The 23,242-nt window shown below is 46.6% G+C and overlaps 1 protein-coding gene across 4 annotated transcripts in view; it reads right to left on the bottom strand.

Annotated features, from left to right (window-relative positions):
- HTT (huntingtin) overlaps positions 1-23,242 on the bottom strand; it is a 191,327-nt gene that overhangs the window by 61,858 nt on the left and 106,227 nt on the right. For all 4 annotated transcript variants that reach the window (XM_049886648.1, XM_049886645.1, XM_049886646.1 and 1 more), the window contains 10 exons: positions 22,204-22,331; positions 17,935-18,045; positions 12,705-12,782; positions 11,902-12,125; positions 10,265-10,343; positions 9,956-10,117; positions 7,083-7,138; positions 6,033-6,181; positions 3,921-4,057; positions 1,221-1,337 (listed from right to left, as the gene is read on the bottom strand). In XM_049886648.1, the coding sequence (XP_049742605.1) occupies positions 1,221-1,337; positions 3,921-4,057; positions 6,033-6,181; positions 7,083-7,138; positions 9,956-10,117; positions 10,265-10,343; positions 11,902-12,125; positions 12,705-12,782; positions 17,935-18,045; positions 22,204-22,331 (1,241 nt within the window). The remainder of the gene's footprint in view (positions 1-1,220; positions 1,338-3,920; positions 4,058-6,032; positions 6,182-7,082; positions 7,139-9,955; positions 10,118-10,264; positions 10,344-11,901; positions 12,126-12,704; positions 12,783-17,934; positions 18,046-22,203; positions 22,332-23,242) is intronic.

The raw sequence follows: 23,242 nt of genomic DNA, 5'->3' as shown, positions 1-23,242 counted from the left end.
CACAGGACCAGGGCATGTTTCACTGTAATATGTGGGGTTACTTAATGACTATGGAGGTGACACAGGACCAGGCAATGTTTCACTGTTATACGTGGGGCAGAAATTCAGCCAGCGTTTACTGTGCACTCAGGCCTTGGACCTCACCCTTCCTCAGGATGCGTACATGACAACAAGGAGCTAGAGCAAAGCTCACAGAGAATCACTTTCAAAACAGCGCCTACAGGCATGAAACCCATGACCATGTGAAAACACCAAATCCATCAACCTACTAAAATCGGTGTCTGCCAGCCTCACCAGAACCGAGACGCCCCTCCCCATTCTGTCACATGGTCTCAGGAAAGGAAGCCCTTTACTAAAGCAGAACAGGCAAAAAGTGATGAAGAAAGCAACTGTACACGGGAGCACGCCTGTAAGTTTTCATCAAATGCCAAGAATTACGAACTACTTGGTACTGTCTAGAGGACTAGTTTCTTTCACTGGGAAATCAAGATGGACAAACACGTCTGTGCTGGCTCCATTCAAAACACAGCCTGAAGCCTTGCCGGGCAGCTGACGTGACGTGCTGACGGGACCATCGCTGCTGCCCTGCAAGGCAGACTCATCCTGGCACAAAGGTGTCACCACAGTGGTGTACAGCTCTCTGCTCCCAGATGCCAGGGCCCATGTGGTCCAGCGACTTGGGGCTTACTTGGCTCTACCCTAAATGGCATAGCCAGGTCATTTTCTCCCACTGTATTTGTGGAAACAACCAATCACATTCTTTGTATTATAGAAATTCTGATTAACCGATGGGCAAGTGTTAGATTGCCTTTGAAGTGGTAAGAAGAACAACCCAAATTCTAAAGGTTGAAAGAAGCACTTGACTGATTAGAATGGAGGAAGCAGAGTAAAAGAGCAAAGGACGCAGGCTTTGGAGTCAGCCTGGACTCGGCCCTCGTGGACCACTTTGTAGCTGTGTGATGCTGTAACCTAGGCAACATTGCCAAGCCTCCCTTTGCTCAACCATGAAGTGAGCAGACGGGACCCACCAGACAGGGCCGTGGTACAGATACAGGAAATATCACTGCCCTGTGTCCGGCACTGGTGCTGCTGCCATAGATCTGGATCTACCGCAATTTAATGGACGCTGGGCACGATCACCCTCCTTCCACAAGTACCCTCACCCACCTACATGTCTCATAATTACTCCACACTAAGGTGCTAAGACTGTGACGACGGACCTGCTGCTTGGCCAGCATGGGCAGGATGATGTCCGCTATCTGTCGCGACAGCCGCTTCCACTTGTCTTCGTTCTCCTTGTGGCACTGCTGCAGGACGAGGGTGAACATCTCCAGCACCTGGAAGAGGCATGGCGGCGTCAGCAAGGCTCCCAGCAGAGAGTTCCCTTTTCCGTACTCAACGTTCCATCACTCGCAGGGATTCCAGCTCAGCTGAAGACCCTGGGGTCAAAACCCGCGCCTCCCCAACACGGCAGGTCCCTTCAGGCTGATGACTTGGGCCGGCACCCTAGGACGTGCAGTAGGCGGGGAAATCAGGAGGAAACGCAAGGGGCGCTTGGCGAATGGCTCAAGGGTACGCTCCAGCTGCACTCTCTGCCCTGGATGACTCGCTGTCAAGGTTATTACTACGGAGTCCACAAGAGTCACAATCAGCAAAAAGGCCACACTTAGAGGACCTTTGGCAAGACACAGCCAGCCCTGACTGAACTACACACTCTGCAGACACCTGCTGCTGCTGCGTACATCAACCTCAACTCTGTTCTCTTCAGGGGCCATCTCCAACAGCGCTTAGTTTCAACAGGGTCATACGAGGCCAAGCACTAGGAATTAGCATCACTAGTGACAATGTATGTCTAAATAAAAAATACTTAAAACCTGGGAAGGGTCTAGGCCCTGGTGGCACAGTGGTTATGAGCTTGGCTGCTGTTCGTATCCGCCAGCCACTCCTTGGATACGCTATGGGGCAGTTCTACTCTGTCCTATTGGGTTGCTATGAGTCAGAATCGACTGGACGGCAACAGGTTTGATGTTTTTGGTTTCAGGGTCTATGACATCCACTTGTGTGTGCATCATCTAAGGCTGCTTTCACACTACAGCAGCAGGGCTGAGCAGCCGCCGCAGAGACTGAATGGGCCACAGAGTTGAAGAGATTACTACCTGACCTTTTACAGAAAAAGTCTGCCGGCCCCTGGTCTATAATACATAACTGCTATAAAGAAGGAGGAAACCCTGATGGCATAGTGGTTAAGAGCTCGGCTGCTAACCAAAACGTCGGCAGTTCAAATCTACCAGCCGCTCCTTGGAAACCCTATGGGGCAGTGTACTCTGTGCTGTAGGGTCACTGTGAGTCAGAATCCACTCGATGGCAGCGGGCTTTCGGTTTTATAAAGAAGGAAACAGCCTAATCTCTATAAAACCTGCCCCAACCACCTGGCCGTCTCTCTTCGAGGGGTTTCTATACCACTTCTGCCACACGAGAGAAATCACCCTCAATTCCAGGAAAAGCTCTGTGAGCCAACCTCGACCTCACTAGCTGACCAGATCAGCCACCGTCTCTGTTCTCTCTCGTTCGACATGCACAGCTGATGAGCTACTCTCCGACTGGCTGCATTTGCCAGGAGTCACTCCTCAACCTCAGATCTCTTCATGGAAGTTGTACTTTTTACTGTAATTAGGTGGTGTAACTAAATATTAGGAAACCCTGGTGGTGTAGTGGTTAAGAGCTCGGCTGCTAACCAAAAAGTCCGCAGCTGGAATCCACCAGGCGCTCCTTGGAGACCCTATGGGGCAGTTCTACTCTGTCCTATAGGGTTGCTATGAGTTAGAATCAACTCAACGGCAACGGTTTTTTTTTTTTTTTTTTTTTAATTAAATATTAAATATTTAACTAAATGTTGTTGATGTTGTTGTTGCTGTGTGCTGCTGAGTCAATTCTGATTCATGGTGACCCTAAAGGACAGAGTAGAACTGCCCCATAGGGTCTCCTAGGCTGTTATCTTTATGGAAACAGATCGTCAGGTCTTTTCTTCCGAGGAGTAGATGGCGGGTTCAAACCACTGACCTTTCTGTTAGCAGCCAAGAGCTTAACCATTACGCCACGGGAACTCCGTAACTAAATCATTACATACATCAATAAACACCGATGCACAAAGTGTTGTCTCTGTGCAAAAAGTTTATGGTTTTGTAGACACTGAAAGACCAACAACTAAAGAGAACTGCCAAAATAAGCAAGGGCTGGCAACTGCCAAGTCAAAGGGAGGCGTCATTTAAGAAGCTAGATTGCTGTACTCAGACTGCCTTAAAATGTCTTTAAATTTTGCTCCACTTTGATGTTGGGTGCCGTCAAGTCAATTCTGATTCATGGCGACCCCATGTGACAGAACAGAACTGTCCTATGGCATTTTCTTGGCTGTAATCTTTATGGGAGCAGATGGCCAGGCCTTTCTCCTGTGGAGCTGCTGGGTGTGTTCAAACCGCCAACCTTTTGGTTAGCAGCCAAGTACACCACCAGGGCTCCTCTGCCCCACTCTCAGGAAAGTAAAACCAGAAATCCGTTCTAAGACAACGACCTTGGCCCTGTGTCAAAACATTGGTAACTAAATGTACAGTAAAAGTCTTAAAAGTATTCCCGATGTGAGGTGCCTATCACCTTTAAGAATCCCACCACTGTGGCCAACTTTGTCCGTTAACAGACCTTTGGTCCCCGTTTCAGGACGCTCTCTTGACTGTCAGATGTGCATCAGGTGGCTTCCCCAGGGGGCTGTACACCCTTCAGTGACAGGTACCACTGGCTCATCTGTTTCTCCGGCCTCCCCAGCCCTAGGGAGCCCAGAGCGTGTACAAAGCCACAATTCTTGTCTAACAGGTCAGCTCACTGGACAAAGTGGCACCTCGCCCGTGACGGACCCTGTCTCCACGTACCTGGTGGTACTGGATGAGTCTCAGCAGCATAGACACCACCACCTCTTTCTGGGTCTCCAGCTCCTTTCCTGCGTCTGCTTTGTTTGTCCCTCTCAGCACAAAGAGGTCGTGCACAATGGGCTGCAGGGCCGGGATAGCTGCGGGCACACGGGGAGCTGGTCAGCACTGTGTGAGCCACACTCCTGAAGACACAGCTCATGCTTCCACAGCGCTCTCAAGGGACAGACAAAGCTCTAGTCAGCACTGTGTGAGCCACACTCCTGAGGACAGAGCTCATGCTTCCAAAGGGCTCTCAAGGGACAGACAAAGCCCTAGTCAGCACTGTGTGAGCCACACTCCTGAGGACAGACCTCATGCTTCCACAGCGCTCTCAAGGGACAGACAAAGCTCTAGTCAGCACTGTGTGAGCCACACTCCTGAGGACAGAGCTCATGCTTCCACAGCGCTCTCAAGGGACAAAGCCCTAGTCAGCGCTGTGTTGAGCCACACTCCTGAAGACAGAGCTCGCGCTTCCACAGTGCTCTCAAGGGACAGACAAAGCCCTAGTCGGCGCTGTGTGAGCCACACGCCTGAAGACAGGCCTCATGCTTCCACAGCGCTCTCAAGGGACAGACAAAGCCCTAGTCTGCACTCGGGTTATAACAAGGGGCACATTACGGCTACTGATGAGCAGAAGAACGTGCAGTGAGATTACCATCACACCAGCACAGGAGGCTAAGGCCTTCCTCTGAACACTCATTTGTTTTGGGAAGACTTTTTGAAAAAAGAAAACTGGGGTCTCTGTGGCATAATATCACTTTTGAGAAAAGGTGACACAGGCTCAAAAGTCAATTAAAAAAATAATAAACCTTCCCAACTAACCAAAATAGCAACATTCCCGGTCTTGTGCATAATCTACTCCAGATTTAGCTGAAGAGGTGACGTTTCTCCAACAGGGTGTATTCAGACACACCATTAGATTTCTGTGCCGTCTTCAGTAAACTCAGTCTGTCATTACATAGCTTTCCCCAAGTCTTCTCTTTACACTAAACAGCAGTCAAGAAAATTCTTAGTCTAACGCACCCACGATGAATAAACCACGGAAGAAATGCCTTTCACTGGGAGAGGGTCTGACTACTTCTGTCGTGGCCCCCAGACAGGCATTCTCTGGGACCCCCTACAGATGGCCAGCCTCCCCGGTGAAGGTACTGGGCTGGCTGCCTGCTGAGTCCAGGTCCAAACACTCACCTATGTCCGGGAAACCAGAGTCGTCCCTGCGTTTGCCACGTGCATTTCCAACTCTCCCTGGCCTCTGGGTCCATACATGGAGTAACCTACTTTTGCTGAGGCAGGGACTGGAAGTGACAGCCAGGTTGTGGAAAGACTGGCTCACTTAGCGAGCATGAACATCAAGCCAACAGCCAGGCCCCTGCCTCTCGGCCCAGCTCAGCACCCTGCTCTACTGCAGGTACGTTCCGTGGAGGACAGTGGACACGATGGGGCCGTTCTTACATCTGGGGAGGTCTTAGGATACATCGCTATCAAAGTTCAAAAACCTACAGATCCCTGACAATGGAGTCAGAGGAGCCAGCAGGGAGTTGCTTGGAGATTGATTTTAAATGTTCAAGGAGAGATTTACAGCTCACTCTTAAAGCCACACACTCGTCCCAGAGGCTGGAGGGAGGCTGGTGAGCAGCTGACCATTTTCTGCAACCCATATTTAAGCTCCTTTAAGATAACCATGCAGGACCCGAGGTCGTGAGTCAGGGTCAAACTCTACCCTCCAACACCACTGGGTACTGGATAACATATCCTGTCACTTGATTTATGTCAAGTTGGATCTGTAAAGTCTTTGTGTTTCATACTGAAGAACAGGAGTATTTACGTGCAGAACCTACTGTCTCAGACCCATTTTTTTTGTATTTTTTTCTTCTAAGTAGATTATAAACTCCTGAGAGTAAAGAATGTACTCTACTTCTTTTCAACACCTCCAGCCACACACGTGCACGTGCAGGCACACACACACAAACACACACACACACACACAGAGCCTACAAAGCACAGGGCTGGACGTAGGCATGACAAGAGACTAAGGCTGCCAGGCACATCGCAGTTACTGAGGACCCCAGTTACCATGTGTCACAGCCTTCCTCCCACTGGCCATGATGCCATCGCAGAGCTGGATGATTTTAGGAATTCCAATGATCTGCTTTGAATGATAGCGTTCATAAGACAGCAATACCAAGAAGAAAAAGATGTTTGGGATAATCGCCTCCGATTCCCTGGAAACAAAAACAGCCATTTAGACGCTTCCTTTAAAAAGGAGGAGACACCATCCGTACAAGCAACACGATGCCACTCAGGACTCGAGGCTGAGAAGAGAGGACATCCAGCTAAAGGGAACTCAGCGATCTAATGGAACCCCATTGCCACCACCCAGCTGTCGGCCTACAAAATGGGGGCGCTGGCAGGTGAAGGGCTCAGTGCGGGCGTGGGGAAAAGCACCCCGGCAGCACTGGTGCACGCGAGGTGCCACCTGGCTAGCTCTCCCTCGGCCCCTTCCATCTCCAGTTGAGGAACCTGGATTCCAAAGGGAAAAGTGACTTGTCCGAGAAACACAGCCACACTGTCACAAGGATGCGATTAGGAATCTGGGTCTCTAGGCCTGAGGGAGGCTCCGAAACACTCTTCTTCTGCTCTGTGCGCCTTTAACTTCAGAAACTAAAGAATCTTACTTTTAATAATTATACTTAGAAATCTATGTCTGCCATAGCAAGAAGTATTAAATGTCTAGCAAGGAAAAGCGGCAATTAACGAAGTACACAGTAATTACGTTTTACTGAAGACAACTGTATCTGAAAAATGCTTTCTCTAAGAAGATTAAAACAATTAGTGCCCCATCAGATGAAATCTCACTTAACAATCTGGCATCATAATTAAGTGCTTTGAAATATGAAATGAGAACCGAAAACACATGTAATTAACGGATGCAGAGCTACTGAGACACTTCCTAATTTTTAGGGGACGCAGAAATGCACAGCGCGTTCATCACATTTCCACTGAGAAATGATCTAAGCAAAGCTGCCTAAGTGTCCTGTAAGGAAAAGGCCCATCTCAATCATCTAAATTCACATGTCAAGGCCTGACAAGGACAAGAGCGCTGAAGCAACAAAACACTCTTACCTGAACTGGTCCACTTCGATGTATTCGAACTGTTTCAGCACAAATCCAATAAACACCTTCAGGCAGGAAAATAAAAAATTTCACATCATGTAACAGGATTAAAATCTGCAAATTAGGTTAATTGTAAATAGCAGGTTGACATTTCTTTCTACTTATCTGTGTAAATTTTTAACACGTTTCCTGAGAGCAGATAAATCTGCTTATAGACAACAACTTAAACAAGTTCACTGAACACTGAGGTAAAGCCTCACTGAAAAAACAAACCTCAAAAGATAGCAGGCAGTACCCAAAAGACACACGTGGGGGCTCACGTGATCCAGCTCACGACAAACCATGAAGCACAGGTTTCTGCCTGCTGGTTTAGTGATGGCCAAATTAATGCATCCTCTGTCTCTCCCCACCCCCCACCCACACGGACCAGTTCAGCGGAGGGGCGAGGGGGGGTGGCCTGAGGGACAGAGGCGATGCCTTAGGACTAGATTAAACCCAGTTTTGCATCACGCTCTTCACACACATCCGTTTGCTCTTCCCTGGATGAGATACTTCAAAAGAGTAAAGTGTGGAGCTTCTATTTTTCTCACAGCCTCTGGGCATGATGCCAGACACACAGCAGGTGCTCAGTAAATCATTATCTGAATTGAGTTAAACCTTTCACCGGGTCTAGTTTTCTCTCTTTGTTCATCTAAACGCGCAGTGTATTGATTCCTAAGAATCTGCTGGGAGAGAGGCTGCTGTACAAAAGCCAAAGAGAGCAAATGTGGGCTACAGAAGGAATGGCATCAGAGACATAACACTACCAATGTGAGAGGTATCTGGAAATAGTTTGCTGGATTGTGGCAGAATGAGAGCTGGGGCCCGGAGTGAACCACAAGCTAACAATGCAGTTACCACGCATGCACAGACGAGCACGGGCAGTATGAAAGAACGCTGAAGCCACCCTCTCTCAAAGTTTATGTACTGGACAGAGATTTTAGAAAGACAGAAGAAAAAAAGCAAAAATCATTCGAGTTTTGATAAGGCTCCATGTAGAATGAGTAAAGAAGGAAATGTGACGAAGAGTCAAGTCTATCTAACAATTCTGAAGAGTGAAGAGTTGTTTATTTTTGTTGCTTACTAAACATGAGGAACATTGGTGGCTCAGTGGTAGGAGTCTTACCTCCCATCGGTGAGACCCGGGTTTGGCCAAAGCATCTCACGCACCGCCACCACCCGTCTGTTGGGGGGGCCTGCGTGCTGCTGTGACGCTCAACAGGTTCAGTGGAGCTTCTAGACTAAGACAGACCAGGAAGAAAGGCCTGGCGATCTAAATACCAGCCACTGGAAACCCAGTCCGATCCCCAACCTAACGCGGGATGGCACAGGATCGGGTGGAGTTTCGTTCCACTGGGCATGGGGTCACCATGAGCTAGGAGGGGCCGACTTGAGGGGCGCTAACCACAACTAACACTAACCACAACTGAAAAAAAGGTAGCCAAAAAGAGATCAGTCTGTAAAGACCACACGAGAAAATCAGCATCCACCTAGGATGGGTCGGGATCAGGAAATTCTTAGGAAAAAGTAGACTGCATCCTCTGATGTGTTCGTACTAGTATGGACCAGACCGATACTCTCTCTCCCCGCTGTGCATACTCACCGTGGCCCTGGGGTTCTTATCAGGAAGGACCCATGGAGCCCTCCTTATTCTGTGAGTCTCTGTCACACACCCAGGGGCCGGCTCCCCTCGTAGCCACTGCCACCCCCTGTGTGAGACCAGGGCTTCCCTCTACCAACCGCCTAGTGTGAAAGCTGAGGGAATGGAGCTGCCCAGCCACTCCTCAACAGCCTAGTCCCTAAAGAGCGCTTTCAGACTAACTCTCTTCTGATAACTTTAGTGAAGAAGGAAGAGTAGCGAGGTCAGGCCAAGGACTGAGCGCTGGGTCCACCCCTTGACACCGCTGACCCTCGAGATTGACCCCCCTTCATGCCACTTGTGGAGACTCAGTGTCTTGAACATGTGTCCTTGTTTCTCCTAGAGATACAGACACTTGGTGGTGAGCGAAGGTGCGGGCAGTTCTACAGACACTGTTAGGTCTAGGAGGAAATGGAGAATTACAACATCTCTATCTCCGAAACTTTCCTTACTCATGTGGAGAGCAGCCAGGATCCCAACTCAACAAGGACGGTCAGGGTCTGGCTGCCTCCAGGCAACCTCACCTGTAGTGAATTTAGCTAGACTCAGGCCTGATTAAGAGATGCAGCGTCATCAGTGACATATCTCGGTGCGTCTCCTAGCTGGTGCCAGAATCTCCCCCCGCAGTGAGGAAGGCAGGGCTGCTGAGGCTCCTACTTGTCAGAGGACAGTGACGCCGCACTGGAGCCAGGCCGTGTGGCTCCCAGGTGGAGGTGAGGAGCACAGCCGCAAGTACCTTTCTGTTGGATCTCATCCCTTTACAAGAGGCTAGTGGAGTCTGGACTGCTTGAAACTGTGTATCGTAACTGAGAGTCTCTATTTAAAACAATGGATTGTGCACAAATGTCCCCAAAACTATAAATCTTAATTATATTTTATAATTTGAATTCATACTTTGTTTGGAGTGAGGGCAGGCAAGTGGATGGGAAGAACCTTTGGCGATATTTTTAAGACTGAACCCAGCGGGGCACAACACAGACTTGGGAGGGAGGCCTGGGGCGCGGATGTCCAGACTGGCCAAGGCCTGCTCTGGGTCCAGGATTCTGCAAGCAGCCAGTTGCGTGCAAGAGGCAGGAATTGGTGGGGAACAAAACTGCACATTTTTTACGGTATATTTCAGTGTCTTTTTCAGGTGATTGATGAAAGAATACACAGACAGGGTGAAATGACGAACAGGGATGAGGCGAATGGCAAAGTGACAAACCTGATCCGAATCCAGAAGACAGTAATTGACCCGTAACTGAACCAGCTGCGCCAGCAAGTCTAAAACCTGCTTCTGTAATTGCACAGATGTTGTTGTTGTGTACTGTTTTAAAGCTTTTATAACAAGCGGCTCAAATAAGCGAATGTGATTATGAATAGCGTTCTATAAAAAAAAAAAAAGAAGGTTCATTAGTGATTCTTCTATGAAAAGCTTCAAGCGACCGATCTGCAAAGTCTCAGCTCAATGTTTATTTCTAGCACCGAAACTGTCTTGCGCTGAAGTGCCTTCTAAGCTACAGCTCACAATTACCTTATCTGCACGGTTCTTTGTGACGCCTGTGAGGTTTGTTTTCAGTTGGGAAGACACTTTCTGGAGCACGTCGAACCACCTGCCGAACAAAAAAGAGGGCAGAGACAAACATCCTTAAATATTCTCCTCCTATACTTGGCTCTACTCCAGTTCAGACGAATTTCATAGTCACAAAACCGTTAGTCTTTATAGTCAGAAAGAGCTTTAAAGGCCACTCAGTGTAATGATAGTACGTTCTTTTTTAAAGAAGATAACTGAACTAAACTTTGAGTCTGCAGTTGATGGATGGACAGTCATCAAATGCTGTCACCTGCAGGAAGCCACTCAGGGCTGAGCTCTCCTCTGCTGCCAGGAGAAGTCTCTAGGTGATGACAGAGAAATGGGAAAGTCCTAGGTCAGGGCTGAGCTTTCCCCTGCTACCAGGACGAAGTCTCTAGGTGATGACAGAGAAATGGGAAAGTCCTAGGAGACCAAAGCATCTCAAAGATTTGGTAATCTAGAGGGTAAAAAAATACAAAAAACTTAAAAAATACTTAAACCAACTACATCCTCTAAAAAATGTAAACACATACATGAGATTAAAACACAAGAAAACATACACATACACACGGGTGTTTGTTCATTTACTCCTGCGTTACCACACAAAGCACTCAGAGAGGCCTGCCCCCATTCGGACATACAGCTGGCACGTCAGTGACATTAATGTAAAGCCAGACACACGGGCATTTTCCTTGGGTCCTGACTTGAGTGTTTAAACTGTTGCTGTTTGGTTACTACATCTATAAAATAAGGGACTCTATTATTCTATTAGTGAGTAGCAACTCAAATACTGTATTTTTACAAAAATGACAAAGGCGTTATACGCTTTTTTTTTTGCCAACCGCATCCTCCCCCTGTGAGGTATTTTCACAAACATGCTATGCTAACTTTTTTCATAGCTACATGTAAAAAAAAAAAAAAAAAACTGGCACAGGGTGATTTGGAAAATACCGCACGGGAAGGGTGCAGTTGGCAAAATAACACGTGATGTGCTATTCGCATAGAAATACGGTATCTGCCAATAATGATGGTAATTTAAGAAACACCCACAGTATTAAGGCATCGCAGGCCAAAACATAAACGTAAGTGAAAAGAGGCTTTTAGCCATCGGGCTCATAAAACCCAAAGTCATCTATCCAGGATTTTTCTATGCCCTTCAAATGCCTCTGAAAGCTAACACACTGCCGTGTTGAAGCTGTCTTTTCACCTCAGTTAGAGACGAGAACAGCTCCACGACACACGCCACATCACAGAAAGGGGAATGTCATGAAATGTGCTTTAAGTGTACGAGGACGTGCCACATCACAGCTCTGCTGTGTTGATGGGAGTAGAGTCGGCGCTTCACGCACAGCCGCCTGGCCTCTTCTTCCTCTTCCCGACCACCTTTGGGATGGGAGAACCCCATAAACACCTATCCTGCTCACTGGACTAGGCACGTCTGTGAAGGCAGGGCTACTCCACAGCCACCTCTGCATCAACGATACAAAGCAGACCCTTGGAGATGTGAGTTAGTTTCCGCTTTTCACACAGATTCACTGGTCCTCTTTCGTGTCCCCACCAAAGACAGCACATGGACATGGGGGGCAGGGGGCTGTTACCCTGAGGCGTCCGGCTCCTGCTCCGCCTGCACCATGTTTCTCAGACTGGCATCTGCCAAGGCCTGGGTAAAGTGGGTATATGGCGCCATGAAGCAGTAATGGTAGAGGCCTGGCCGCACACTGGAGGAGCCGAGACGCTGGGCGTGGCCTTGAGACTTGCTGGGGTTGGAAGACAAGCCGTCGAACTGTGACGCCAAGTTTGTTCCAAAGAGAGTCTTCAACAACTACAGTGAAAGAGGCAAAGTCATCAACACGTGACTTCACGCAGCCTGAGCAGCACCTGGGGGTCTCCCACACAACCATCGAATCCATCCACAAGTAACTGGACGTCTGCATGAAATACGGACTGTGAAACGCTTACTGTGGGTCACGTCTGTACCCTGTGGCGCTGCTGCTGGATGTGCTGCTCAGACCTTCAATGATAACAACTGACCCTAGTACTTCGAGTGGCCTTATAACTCCAAGTGAGGCTGAGCATTCCAAACAAGGACCCGGAGAAGGCTGAGATGACGGCTAGGTACCAAAGAACCAGTGGAGCTACAGGTGCCCCGCCCTCCAGAGGGACAGACCTCCTCTGCCAAGAGCACGAGACGTGGAGGTGCAGGAAAAACACCCACTCTCCTACACTCCACCTTGGCCCTGAAAATGGAGTGAGCGAGGCCTGACAGGTAGGATGGCCAGATCGCCCTGTCCTTCCTGCTGACCACACCTCCCCCGACCCACCCTCTGAGTGACACACAGCATTGCAACATCAACTCCGCAGGGAGGGCTCTGCAGTACAGGACTGCTGAGGACTTCCTCACCTGCTGAACACAGACCGTCGCCATCATCGGCTCCCGGTTAAAGCAGGATTTCAGGTACCCAAGGATCTCCTCAACACACTACGGAGACAATAAGCAGGAAGACATTGAAGTAAGTGTTGTGAACCCTAGACAGGAATCAAAAACACAGGTAGCTTCTGTTTAAGTTGTACACATTAGTAAAAACCAGAGGAAGGCTGTAATTTCCAATTTATCATTTTGAACAGAGAAAAGCAATAAAAAGTACAGAAATCAAAGTAGACACATTTCAACTATTCATGCGTGCATTTAGTATTCATGTACTGACCCCTCTCTTCCTTCCTTCATTCATTCATTCAGCCAGGATTACTGTGGGTCTACTACAGGTCCAGCCCTATTTTCAGGGTAGGAATGCCTAACTATACAAGCATCAGAAAACCCCGAATTTGTGGAGCTTACATTCAAGTGACCGTAATACATTTCCCACAAAATAATGCACCCCTAATGTGCGATTCACCACAAAGTAGTCCTAGAAGGTCTCAAACGATCTGCAAAAGTGGCCAAAAAGACTGCCTTAACCTTCCTATCTCCCAAACTATTTTATCATCATCAAAAATCACAGGTACGGCATCTGGTATCCTTATGAAAAATCATAGGAAGACCCTAAATCTAAGAACCTCACTAACCAAGGTGTCATGGATTGAATTATGTCCCCCCAAAAACGTGTGTATCGACTTGGTTAGGCCAGGATTCCCAGTACTGTGTGGCTGTCCTCCATTTCGTGATTGTAATTTTATGTTGAGAGGATTAGGGTGGGATTATAACACCACCCTCACTCAGGTCACCTCCCTGATCCGAGGTAAAGGGAGTTTCCCTGGGGTGTGGCCTGCACTACTTTTTATCTCAAGAGATGAAAGGAAAGGAAAGGAAAGCAAGCAGAGAGTTGGGGACCTCAAGCCACCAAGAACGAAGCACCAGGAGCAGAGCACATCCTTTAGACCTGGGGTCCCTGCGTGAAGAAGCTCCTCGTCTGGGGGAATATTGATGAGAAGGCCGACAGAGAGAGAAAAGCCTTCCCCTGGAACCAACGCCCTGAATTTGGACTTGTAACCTACTTTACTGTGCGGAAATAAATTTCTCTTTGTTACAGCCATCCACTTGTGGTATTTCTGTTATGGCAGCACTAGACAACTAACACACAAGGCATGTGAATCAACGGTGTACTTCCTCAATCCCTAACTAATGGTAACCCAGTTGCTATTAACTTTGCTGAAAACCAACACCAATGATGCTGAAAATGCCTCTGGCTTAATTTACCTGATATAATTTCCTGTACTAAAAAGCAACAGACTTCTGTTGGCTTCAAATACTCAAGGGCCATACATTTTTAAAACTGATTTACTCAGATTAGATTCTAAATGCTGAAGGTTGTACTTTTCAGGGTTGACCTTGTTACGCGTCACCTTTTGTTTTTACTAGTGCATAGCAGATGCTTAATAAATGCTAGAAGAACTACAACCAGAGTCTTTCAAATCCCGATCTGTCTAACAACAGACCATACATCTTAACAACTGCATGGAACGTATGGAACACCTGACGTACACCAGACACTGAGCAGGCACTGGGAGCAGGGGACAGGATGCTGTGCCTGGCTCTCTAAGGCCAGGGTAACATGTCCCCATCGCAAATACTAATGTGCAATATAATGTAGAGAGACTTCCACTTCAAGAAGGGGTAAGTGAAATAAAATTTATCCTCCGGCCTGAAACAACCTGAAAAAATAAAAATACACAAAATAAGTGAAACAATAATTTTCAAGATACCGAGCATCACGCCTTGAAGGACAGGAGCAAATGAGGTGGCAGGTTGTGGCGCAAGGAGGGTGAGCAAGGTAAGCCCAGGGGACTCCTCAGTTGAGGAGAAGGAACTGAAGAGTCCTGGGAGACCAAGACAGCTAGGAGTCATAGGACAAGTTCCTGGGAAAAGAGGGCTCACAGAGAGAACCCTGGAGATCTGCAGGGCATTCGTCCCCTCGAGGACTGGCAGGTTGTGAGCGTGCAGGTGAAGGCGCTACCGAGGCTGGGGAAAGAAGCATCTGGAAGGACTGCAGGAGCAGTGCTTGTGCTCACATGGGCCTGAAAATGGGTACTGCTGCCACTAGCCAGATCGGAAAAACGCACCATTCATGGGCACTGAGAAGAGTACTTGGTAAGTGAACGAAGGCTGGTCTCAGCTGTGGTGAGTTAAGTAGCCTTAGACCATATACTGCTTCAACCCATCAAACAAATCAAAAAAGCAATACCCAAAAAATCAAACTACTTCCAAGTTACTTAACTGCATCCCAGAATAAAGCTCGAGAAAATTTACGGAAGCTACAGACTGGGAAGAAAAAAATCTTTGGGAATGACATATCTGATAAAGGTCCAATCTCTAAAATACATAGAAAACTTCAACAACTCAACAACAAAAAAGACATAATCCAATAAAAAAACGGGTAAAAGACATGAACAGATACTTCACCAAAGAGAACATTCAGGCAGCTACAAAATACATGAAAAGATGCTTCCCTATAGAACAGAGTAGAACTGCCCCGTAGAGTTTCCAAGGAGTGCCTGGTGGATTTGAACTGCCGACCTTTCGGTTAACAGCTGTGGCTCTTAACCACCATGCCATCAGGGTTCCCCATTAGCCATTACAGAGGTGCAGATCAAAACTACAATGAGATACCATCTCACCCTTGTAAAAATGGCACTGATCAAAAAAAACAAGACCTCAAATGCTGGCAAGGTTGGGGTAAGATTGAAACTCTCATACATCGCTGGTGGGATTGTAAAATGGTACAACCACTATAGAAACCGAATAATACTTCCTCAAAAAGCTAGAAATAGAAATACTTTATGATCCAGCAATCCCGCTCCTAGGTACGTGCCCTAGAGATCTAATAGCAGTGACATGAAGATACAAGTGCACACCTATGTTCACTGTAGCATTATTCACAGTAGTGAAAAGATGGAAACAACCCAAGTGCCTATCGACAGATGAATGAATAAACAAATTCTGGTACATACATAAGATGGAATATTATGCAGCTATAAAGAATAATGGTGCGTTCTCGAAACATTATAGCATGGATTAATATGGAGGACATGCTGAGTGAAATAAGTCAATCACAAAAGCACAAATGCTGTATGGTCTCACTTTTATAAAAAGACAAGAGTAGGCAGACATAGAGAAAGCAACATTCTTTGATGGTTATCAGGGATGGGAGGGGTAAGGAAGCGGAATCACTTTCTACACAGTAAACCCATTGCCATCAAGTCAATTCCGACTCATAGCGACCCTATGGGACGGAGTAGAACTGTCCCCATAGAGCTTCCAAGGAGCGGCTGGTAGATTCAAACTGCCAGCCTTTTGGTTAGCAGCCATAGCTCTTCACCTCTGCACCACCAGGGTTCTTTCGAGATAGTAGACACTTGTTATTTTTAGTGAGGGGAAAGGTAACAGACAATATGGGTGAAGTCTGTACAACTTGATCAAGGTAAATGATAACACTAAGAAGTACACAATAAGGGACAATTTTGGTAAAGGCTGACATATACAATTTTGCAATAAAAACAGTAATTAACACCCCAAAAATGTGTATGGTTACATAGGTAGAGATGTATGCATGCATGTGTACAGGAAGGCACATGTGAGCATATGGGTGTGCATGTACAGGTTATTTGTAAGCATATGTATATACATGTTTGTGTATGCTGCATACATATTCACATATACAATAAAGTACACAGCGGGGCACAGTTACAGATACTCCCTAGATATAACCAAACACCTCAGGGATTGGTTTACAGGGTTTGAAGGCTTAAGACCATTGTCTAATGGGACACCTTGGTCAACCACCATGACATGGTTTATAAAAATAATGCTCTACATCCTAGTTTGGTGAGTAGCATCTGGGGTCTTAAAAGATTGAGAGCGGCCACCCAAGATACAACTATTGGTCTGTACTTGTCTAGAGCAAAAGGGAAAGGAGGAAACCAAAGACTCAAAGAAGAAACTAGTCTACAGGACTAATGGCCCACACAAACCACAGCCTCCTCTATCACGAGACCAGAAGAACTAGATGGTGCCCAACTACCACTATTGACCATTCTGACCAGGGACACCAAAGACTGTCCTAGATAGAATGGGAGAAAAACATAGAACAAAACTCAAAGTCCTTAAAAAGGCCAGACTTCTGGACCAGTAGAGACTAGAGGAACCCCTGAGACTATCACCCTGAGATACCCTTTAAACTTGGAACTGAAGCCACACATGGAGGTCATCTTTCAGCCGAATAACAGATTTGCTCATATAATAAAAATATCAGCCATGAGTACTGTGCTCCTTTAAATAACCATCTATATGAGACCAAATGGTCATCATTGACCCTAGACCAGAGAGAAGAAAGAAATGACGGGGGCAGGGAAGCTAGATTAATGGGAACACAACAAGCAGAATGGGAATAATGATAATACTGGCACGTTGTGAAAAACGTACCAGGCACACAGAGGAGCCCTGGTGGTGCAGTGGTTAAGGACTCAGCTGCTAGCTAAAAAGGTCAGCAATTCGAAACCACCCGCTGTTCCTTGGAAACCCTATGGGGCAGTTCTACTCCATCCTACATGACTGCTATGAGTTGGGATCAGCTTGATGGCAATGGGTTTGATTTTCTGGTTTAGGCACACAGAGGCAGGAAATCATGGTCCACAGTGTAAACAATCAATCGAAGTGTAATTGATCAATCAAAAGTGACTCAGTGCTGACAGAGAGGTTGGAATTAACAGAGAAGGCCAGAACAAGGTATTTCTAACTGTATTCCATACGTTCAGGAAGTTACGCAGAGACATAAAAAAGGCCAAAATCAAACTTCCAGACATGAAAACGACAATGTCAATGATGAAAAACACACTGGATGGGATTAATGGCAAATCAGACACTGCAAGAGATGAAAAGATTAGTGAACTTGAAGACGCAGCAAAAGAAAGTAAACAAAATGAAGCAAGAGAGAAAGAATTAAAAAAAAAAAATAGAGAGAAAAGCATACCAGTGGACTATGGAACAACTTCATGCAAGCTACTATAAGGTCATGGGAGTCCCTTAGGAGAGGAGAAACGAGGTTTTTACTCATGTCACCTTCTCAGTGAGGCCCTCCAGGCCACCTTCAGGCAGGTGCAGGCCAAGTGTACTCGATGACAAGAAAGTCAATACAAACCTTCCCAATGTCCTGCAGAGTTGCCAGTTCTAGAAGCTGTGAAAGAACATCCAAGGCAGAGCGCAGAAACCCCCCGAACTTCTCGCTGCTGTTCTGGAGATCCAAGGTGACCTTGAGGGTGAAGGAGAGAAGACAGAGTTACAGGCACCGCCACTGTAGGACCTGAAGCAAAGATGCCAGTGTTGCCCACTGCAGTGCAATGTGCTCCACTGTGCAGCCCTACACGCTCGCTGCTCTGGGGGTATACGTGTGGGTGCCTCTGTGTGTGTGTCTGTGTGTGCAGGTATGTGTCTGTGTGTGTGTGTCTGTGTATGTATTTCTGTCTGTGTTCTCAGTGCTGGGAAAACACTTCAGAAAGGGAATTACTCTGAGACAGTCATATTAAAACTGTTATCTTTCAAAGGACATCATCAAAGTTATGCTGATACTACTGAAAGAAAGAATTCCCAGTCTCCTGTCAGATGAGGAGGATCTCTAAAAGGACCACGAGAACCAGTGTCTGATATACAGGCTTATCAAAAAATATGAAAAGAAGTCCCATTCCCCATGCTTTAGATCTCTGGGGAAATCAGTATCAAATTCAGACATAGTTCTTTGATGTGGCTACAAAAAGTATTAAATTAGTCTTCAAAACAAACAAACCCATTGCTGATGAGTCCACTCTGAGTCATAGTGACCCTACAGGACAGAGCAGAATGCCCCCATAGGGTTTCCAAGGAGTGGGTGATGGATTCAAACTGCCGACCTTTTGGTTAGCAGCTGAGCTCTTAATCACTATGGCACCAGGGCTCCAAATGAGCTTTAAGAATTAGTACTAAATTAAGATTCTATGGATTGGCTTACTGAAATCAGGCATCAATTCCTCCATTTACAGACTGAGAGGAGAGGTCAGGGACAAAGAAGATGTACAAGAATGAGGGCCAGAATGAATACTGGCAAAATGCTGTAAAAATGCTCCAATGAATAAAGGAACCCAGCCACCAATGATGAAGAGGCAAGTGCTGTCCATGCAAAAGGAGAGGCAAGCAGGCAAGAGAAAGACAGAAATGAAAATGTAAGCATACTGCTGACATCCGCTTGGGGTCAACAGGCCAAGGAAAGGAGGGAAAAAACCAGGAGGTGACAACTGAGGACCCAAGGGGCAGGGTGATGTGATGAAGCCATGCCAAGAGGAGATGGAGGGGAAGAGGTCAAAAGCCCGAGGAACGTGAGTGAAAATGGGCCCAGGGACACTTCTCTGCAGATGGCAGGGAGAGGAGGGGGCTTGGAGATGCTGGTGGCAAGGAGAGTTAATAGCAATGTACTCTGGGAAGGTCCATCTTTAGAGTAAACAGTAAGTCACCAGGTAACACTTAAGATACAAAGGACAATCTTGGGGCTTGGAGCAGAGCGGAAGAAGCTCTATGGAGACTTGGACGGGAATAGACCAGGGAAGAGCAAAGGGACTGCAGAGGCGCAGGAAGGCTAAGCGACGAGAGGGAAACAGTGTGCTCAGCAACTCAGCTGAAGGGACAAAGGGAACAGAGGTGACGGGCAAAGGTCCGCCTCGACATCCTAGTTACTCCAACACAACAGAGACGTCTGCAACTAGGCATGAACATGGTGGTACACACAGCAAAGGAAGCAGGGAATTCAACGCACCAGGGAGGCAAATTTAAAATGGTAGGTGGACCTCAGAGTCCAGGATATTCAGAAAGGAAAATGATAAACAGGAGCAGGCACACTGGGAGCACCCAAGAGTCAGAACTGAAGGCGCCATGAGCGAAACAGACTGACAAGAAATGCCTTCTCTGTGTAGCATCTGAAAGGTTTTGCTCCCTCTACTGGAAACCCTGGTGGCATAGTGCTTAAGTGCCACGGCTGCTAACCAAAAGGCTGGCAGTTCAAATCTACCAGGCGCTCCTTGGAAATTCTATGGGACAGTTCTGCTCTGTCCCGTAGGGTTGCTATGAGTCGGAATCGACTCAATGGCAAGGGGTTTTGTTTTTTTCTCCCTCTACTTGGGGGTTGATGCAAGAAACACCTGGCTAAAGAGAGCTCCTGTATCTTTTCTAAAATGTGGCTGAAGATTTTTCTTTCAAAATTATCATTATCTTGTCCTTTGGAAAAGACACCACACATACAAGGTTTATAAATGGTTTTCCAAAAAAAAAAAAAAAGAGAGAGAGAAGTATCTATTAGTAAAAATGAAAACAAAAAAGAATATCTGGTATTATGGACTGAATTGTGTCCCCCGCCCAAATATGTGCTGTAAATTCTAACTCCTATATCTGAGGTTATAATCCCATTTGGGAATGGTTTTTTCTTTGTTATGTTAAGAGGCCAACAGTGTGGGGTGTGCTCTAAGCCAATCACCTCTGAGACATAAAAAGAGCATATAAGGGCAGAGGAGCGAGTAGAGATGGGGGAAGACTGATGCCACACCACAGGAAGGTCACCAAGGAACCAGGACCTTCCCAGAGGTGACAGTGAAAGAAAGCCTTCCCCTACAGCCTGCGCCCTGAACTCGGGCTTCCAGCCTCCTAAACTCTGAGAAAATACCTTTCTGTTCCTTGAAGCCACCCACGTGGTATTTGTTACAGCAGCACTAGATAACTAAGACACCTGGGGATACACTGATTGAGAAACATGCAAGATAGGTGTGAGAGGCTTTTGCAAATGCTGTGAGGCACGTGGAGGAAGATGTGAACGAATGGCAGAAGCCCATGCTCCTGGACAAAAAAAAAAAAAATTTTTTTTTTTTTTTGAGGCCGCAATGTCTTCAGGTCTCAGTGCTCCCTAAATTAGTCTACAAATTCGATATGATCCCAATAGAAATACTCCCAGGATTTTTTCTGGAATAAGACAAGCTTATTCTACTATTCACATACAAAACCAGGTTAGGAACATTCAGGAAAATTCTAGAGAAGAATGGGGATGGACTGTGCGTGCAGAAACTGTTGAGACAGCGTATGCTTTGTGACGTGCATTTTCACAATAAAAACCTAAGAAGAATGGGGGAACTAACCCCCTCGAAAATGTTAGAAACCACAGTAATGAAAAAGTGTGCTTCCAATCCATGAAGAGATAGACAAACTGACGTAACAAAGCCGTGAAGGAAGCTATGGCTGCATGAGAGTTCAGTATGTGATGGGAGATGGACAAACTGATGTAACCAACAGTGAAGGAAGCTATGGCCGCATAAGAATTCAGTATGTGATGGGAGATGGCAGCGCTTCAAATCAATCAGGGCAGGAAAGAGCGGATTATTCAGTCATCAGCGCTGGGACAACTGGTAAGGCACCTGGAGAACAACTACATTAGACCCATACTTTGAATCTAATAGTAAAATAAACTGCAGATAGATTTTAAAAAATTTCAAAGTAAAAAATGGGTAAAAACATTACTGGAAACCATGGGAGGATTGCTGTTTAATGATCTCAGAACCTCAGAATAAGAGAGGCCTCGATACAAAATGACCCGTGCAGAAGAGTTCACACCACACGCCTGAGACTGCTGCCTCAGATGGGCCCACTGGCAAGCTGGGCCCTGGGCTGGTGGCCGGGAACTGGGATTCCAGGAGCTTCCCACCATCCTGACAGATAAGCAAGGCTCAATGAGCAAACCACGTGGTTTATGCTAAACAGCCCTGTGGGATTTTGGCCCATGCCAGGGAGAGGGTGCTTGGTGTGATCACCCCTCAATAGAAGCCCTGGGCGCTGAGTCTCTCTGGGCCTCCCCGACAGAAGTGTCACACTCATGTTGCGATGTTTTCATTGCTGGGGGGACTGGGCTTGGTGTGACCCTGAAGGAGGGAGTGAGCATCTGAAATGGCACCTGGACTCCTCCAACCCCACCTGTGACTTATTACTCTCTGATGTGGCCGTGTCCTTATATAGCGACACTCCTTACCCAGCTTACATAAACTAATAAACCTGAGGTGTGTGCTGTTTCATGAGTCCTTCTAGATTTTCAATCCCCAAATGTGGGGATGGCCTGGGGAACCCCAGACACAAAACCAATACACCTCAGAAGAGTTTATTTTTCCAATATGAAAATCCAAAATGTGTAACAGAAGCCACCGTCAACAAAGCTGAAAGACAATCACACTTGAAAAAAGCTGACTGTATTCACATTCCAAATGACAATCTGTGTGTGTGTGTGTCTGCACACGTGGATTCATTCTGTATATGTGCACACATGTACATCCTGCAAACCATAAAGAGATCGCCACCCACTGGAGATCCCCACCTGCATCTGCAGCACGCACGGAGAAGTAGAGGACCGTACCTTGTAGTTGGCGTGAGTAGCTTTCAGGACATCATGCAATTTGAGGTATGAAGGAAGGTGATAGAAACTTCCTAGCGATGAGGACTTACTTGTCGTAACGGGCCCTGAGGTATCAGCTTGTCTAGAAGCTTGAAAAACACACACAAAACATAAACTTTTAGATCAAAAGTAAAAACTTGCCAAGTTTAAACAGATGACCAGCAATAATGATTTTTAAAAAGTATTTCAGTAGAATAATATGCATGTCTTTCCTCTGACTTGCTGATTAACTGGAAATAAGGAGAAACTGACCAATAAACACAAATAGGATCTGAGTACCGAAAAAAGAGAGAAGAGAAAAAAAAGCAATATGCTGTAGTTATTTTGTCTCTTCTGCTTTATTCACCTGTGCGCTTGTCAAGGCACCAGCTTGAGAATCAGAGGCAGAGTGAGCTGAATGACCTTCACCAATCCCATGACCTCTGTGAACCTAAGGTCCCTCAGCACAGAATGTGGACAACCCCCGGATGGCACGCTTGCTGAGCGTTTTACTCAATCCCACGGGGACGGCCTGAGAAAATCTTTCACAGGCTGTAATGGGTACAAACATTACCATGAAGCTGGTATTATCCACCTTAGAGCAGCAGCACCACATAAACTGCTCTGCTCCTAAGTTTTAAGGATATTTTACTTGGAGCCATTAAGTTTATTTCATCCTGAAGAAAGGCGATCAGTCACATACTGACAATTTTGCATTTATAAAGTTCTGAACCTTTCAAGGCCAGTGAATCTTCCTGTTGTACTATAGTCAATCCTCAGAAAACTGCGCCTTGTGAAAAGCTTGGAGACATGAAGACACACTGTGGTGCACACTGACGGCCCGGGTAATTCCCATCACACAGAATGGACAAATACCCATCAGGCTGAAAAAGTCAGCTTTTAGTCTCTGAAACCAAACCAGGTGGAACTGTTTCTCAGACTTCACTACTCTATTTCCATAAAAACATCAAATATCATGTTTGTCTTGACGTGGATGTACGTTTAAATACAAAATCTCTGC

The sequence above is a fragment of the Elephas maximus genome, chromosome 5 (assembly GCF_024166365.1).
Source record: "Elephas maximus indicus isolate mEleMax1 chromosome 5, mEleMax1 primary haplotype, whole genome shotgun sequence".
Lineage (NCBI taxonomy): Eukaryota > Metazoa > Chordata > Mammalia > Proboscidea > Elephantidae > Elephas > Elephas maximus.
This window is presented reverse-complemented; position numbering and strand designations above follow the sequence as displayed.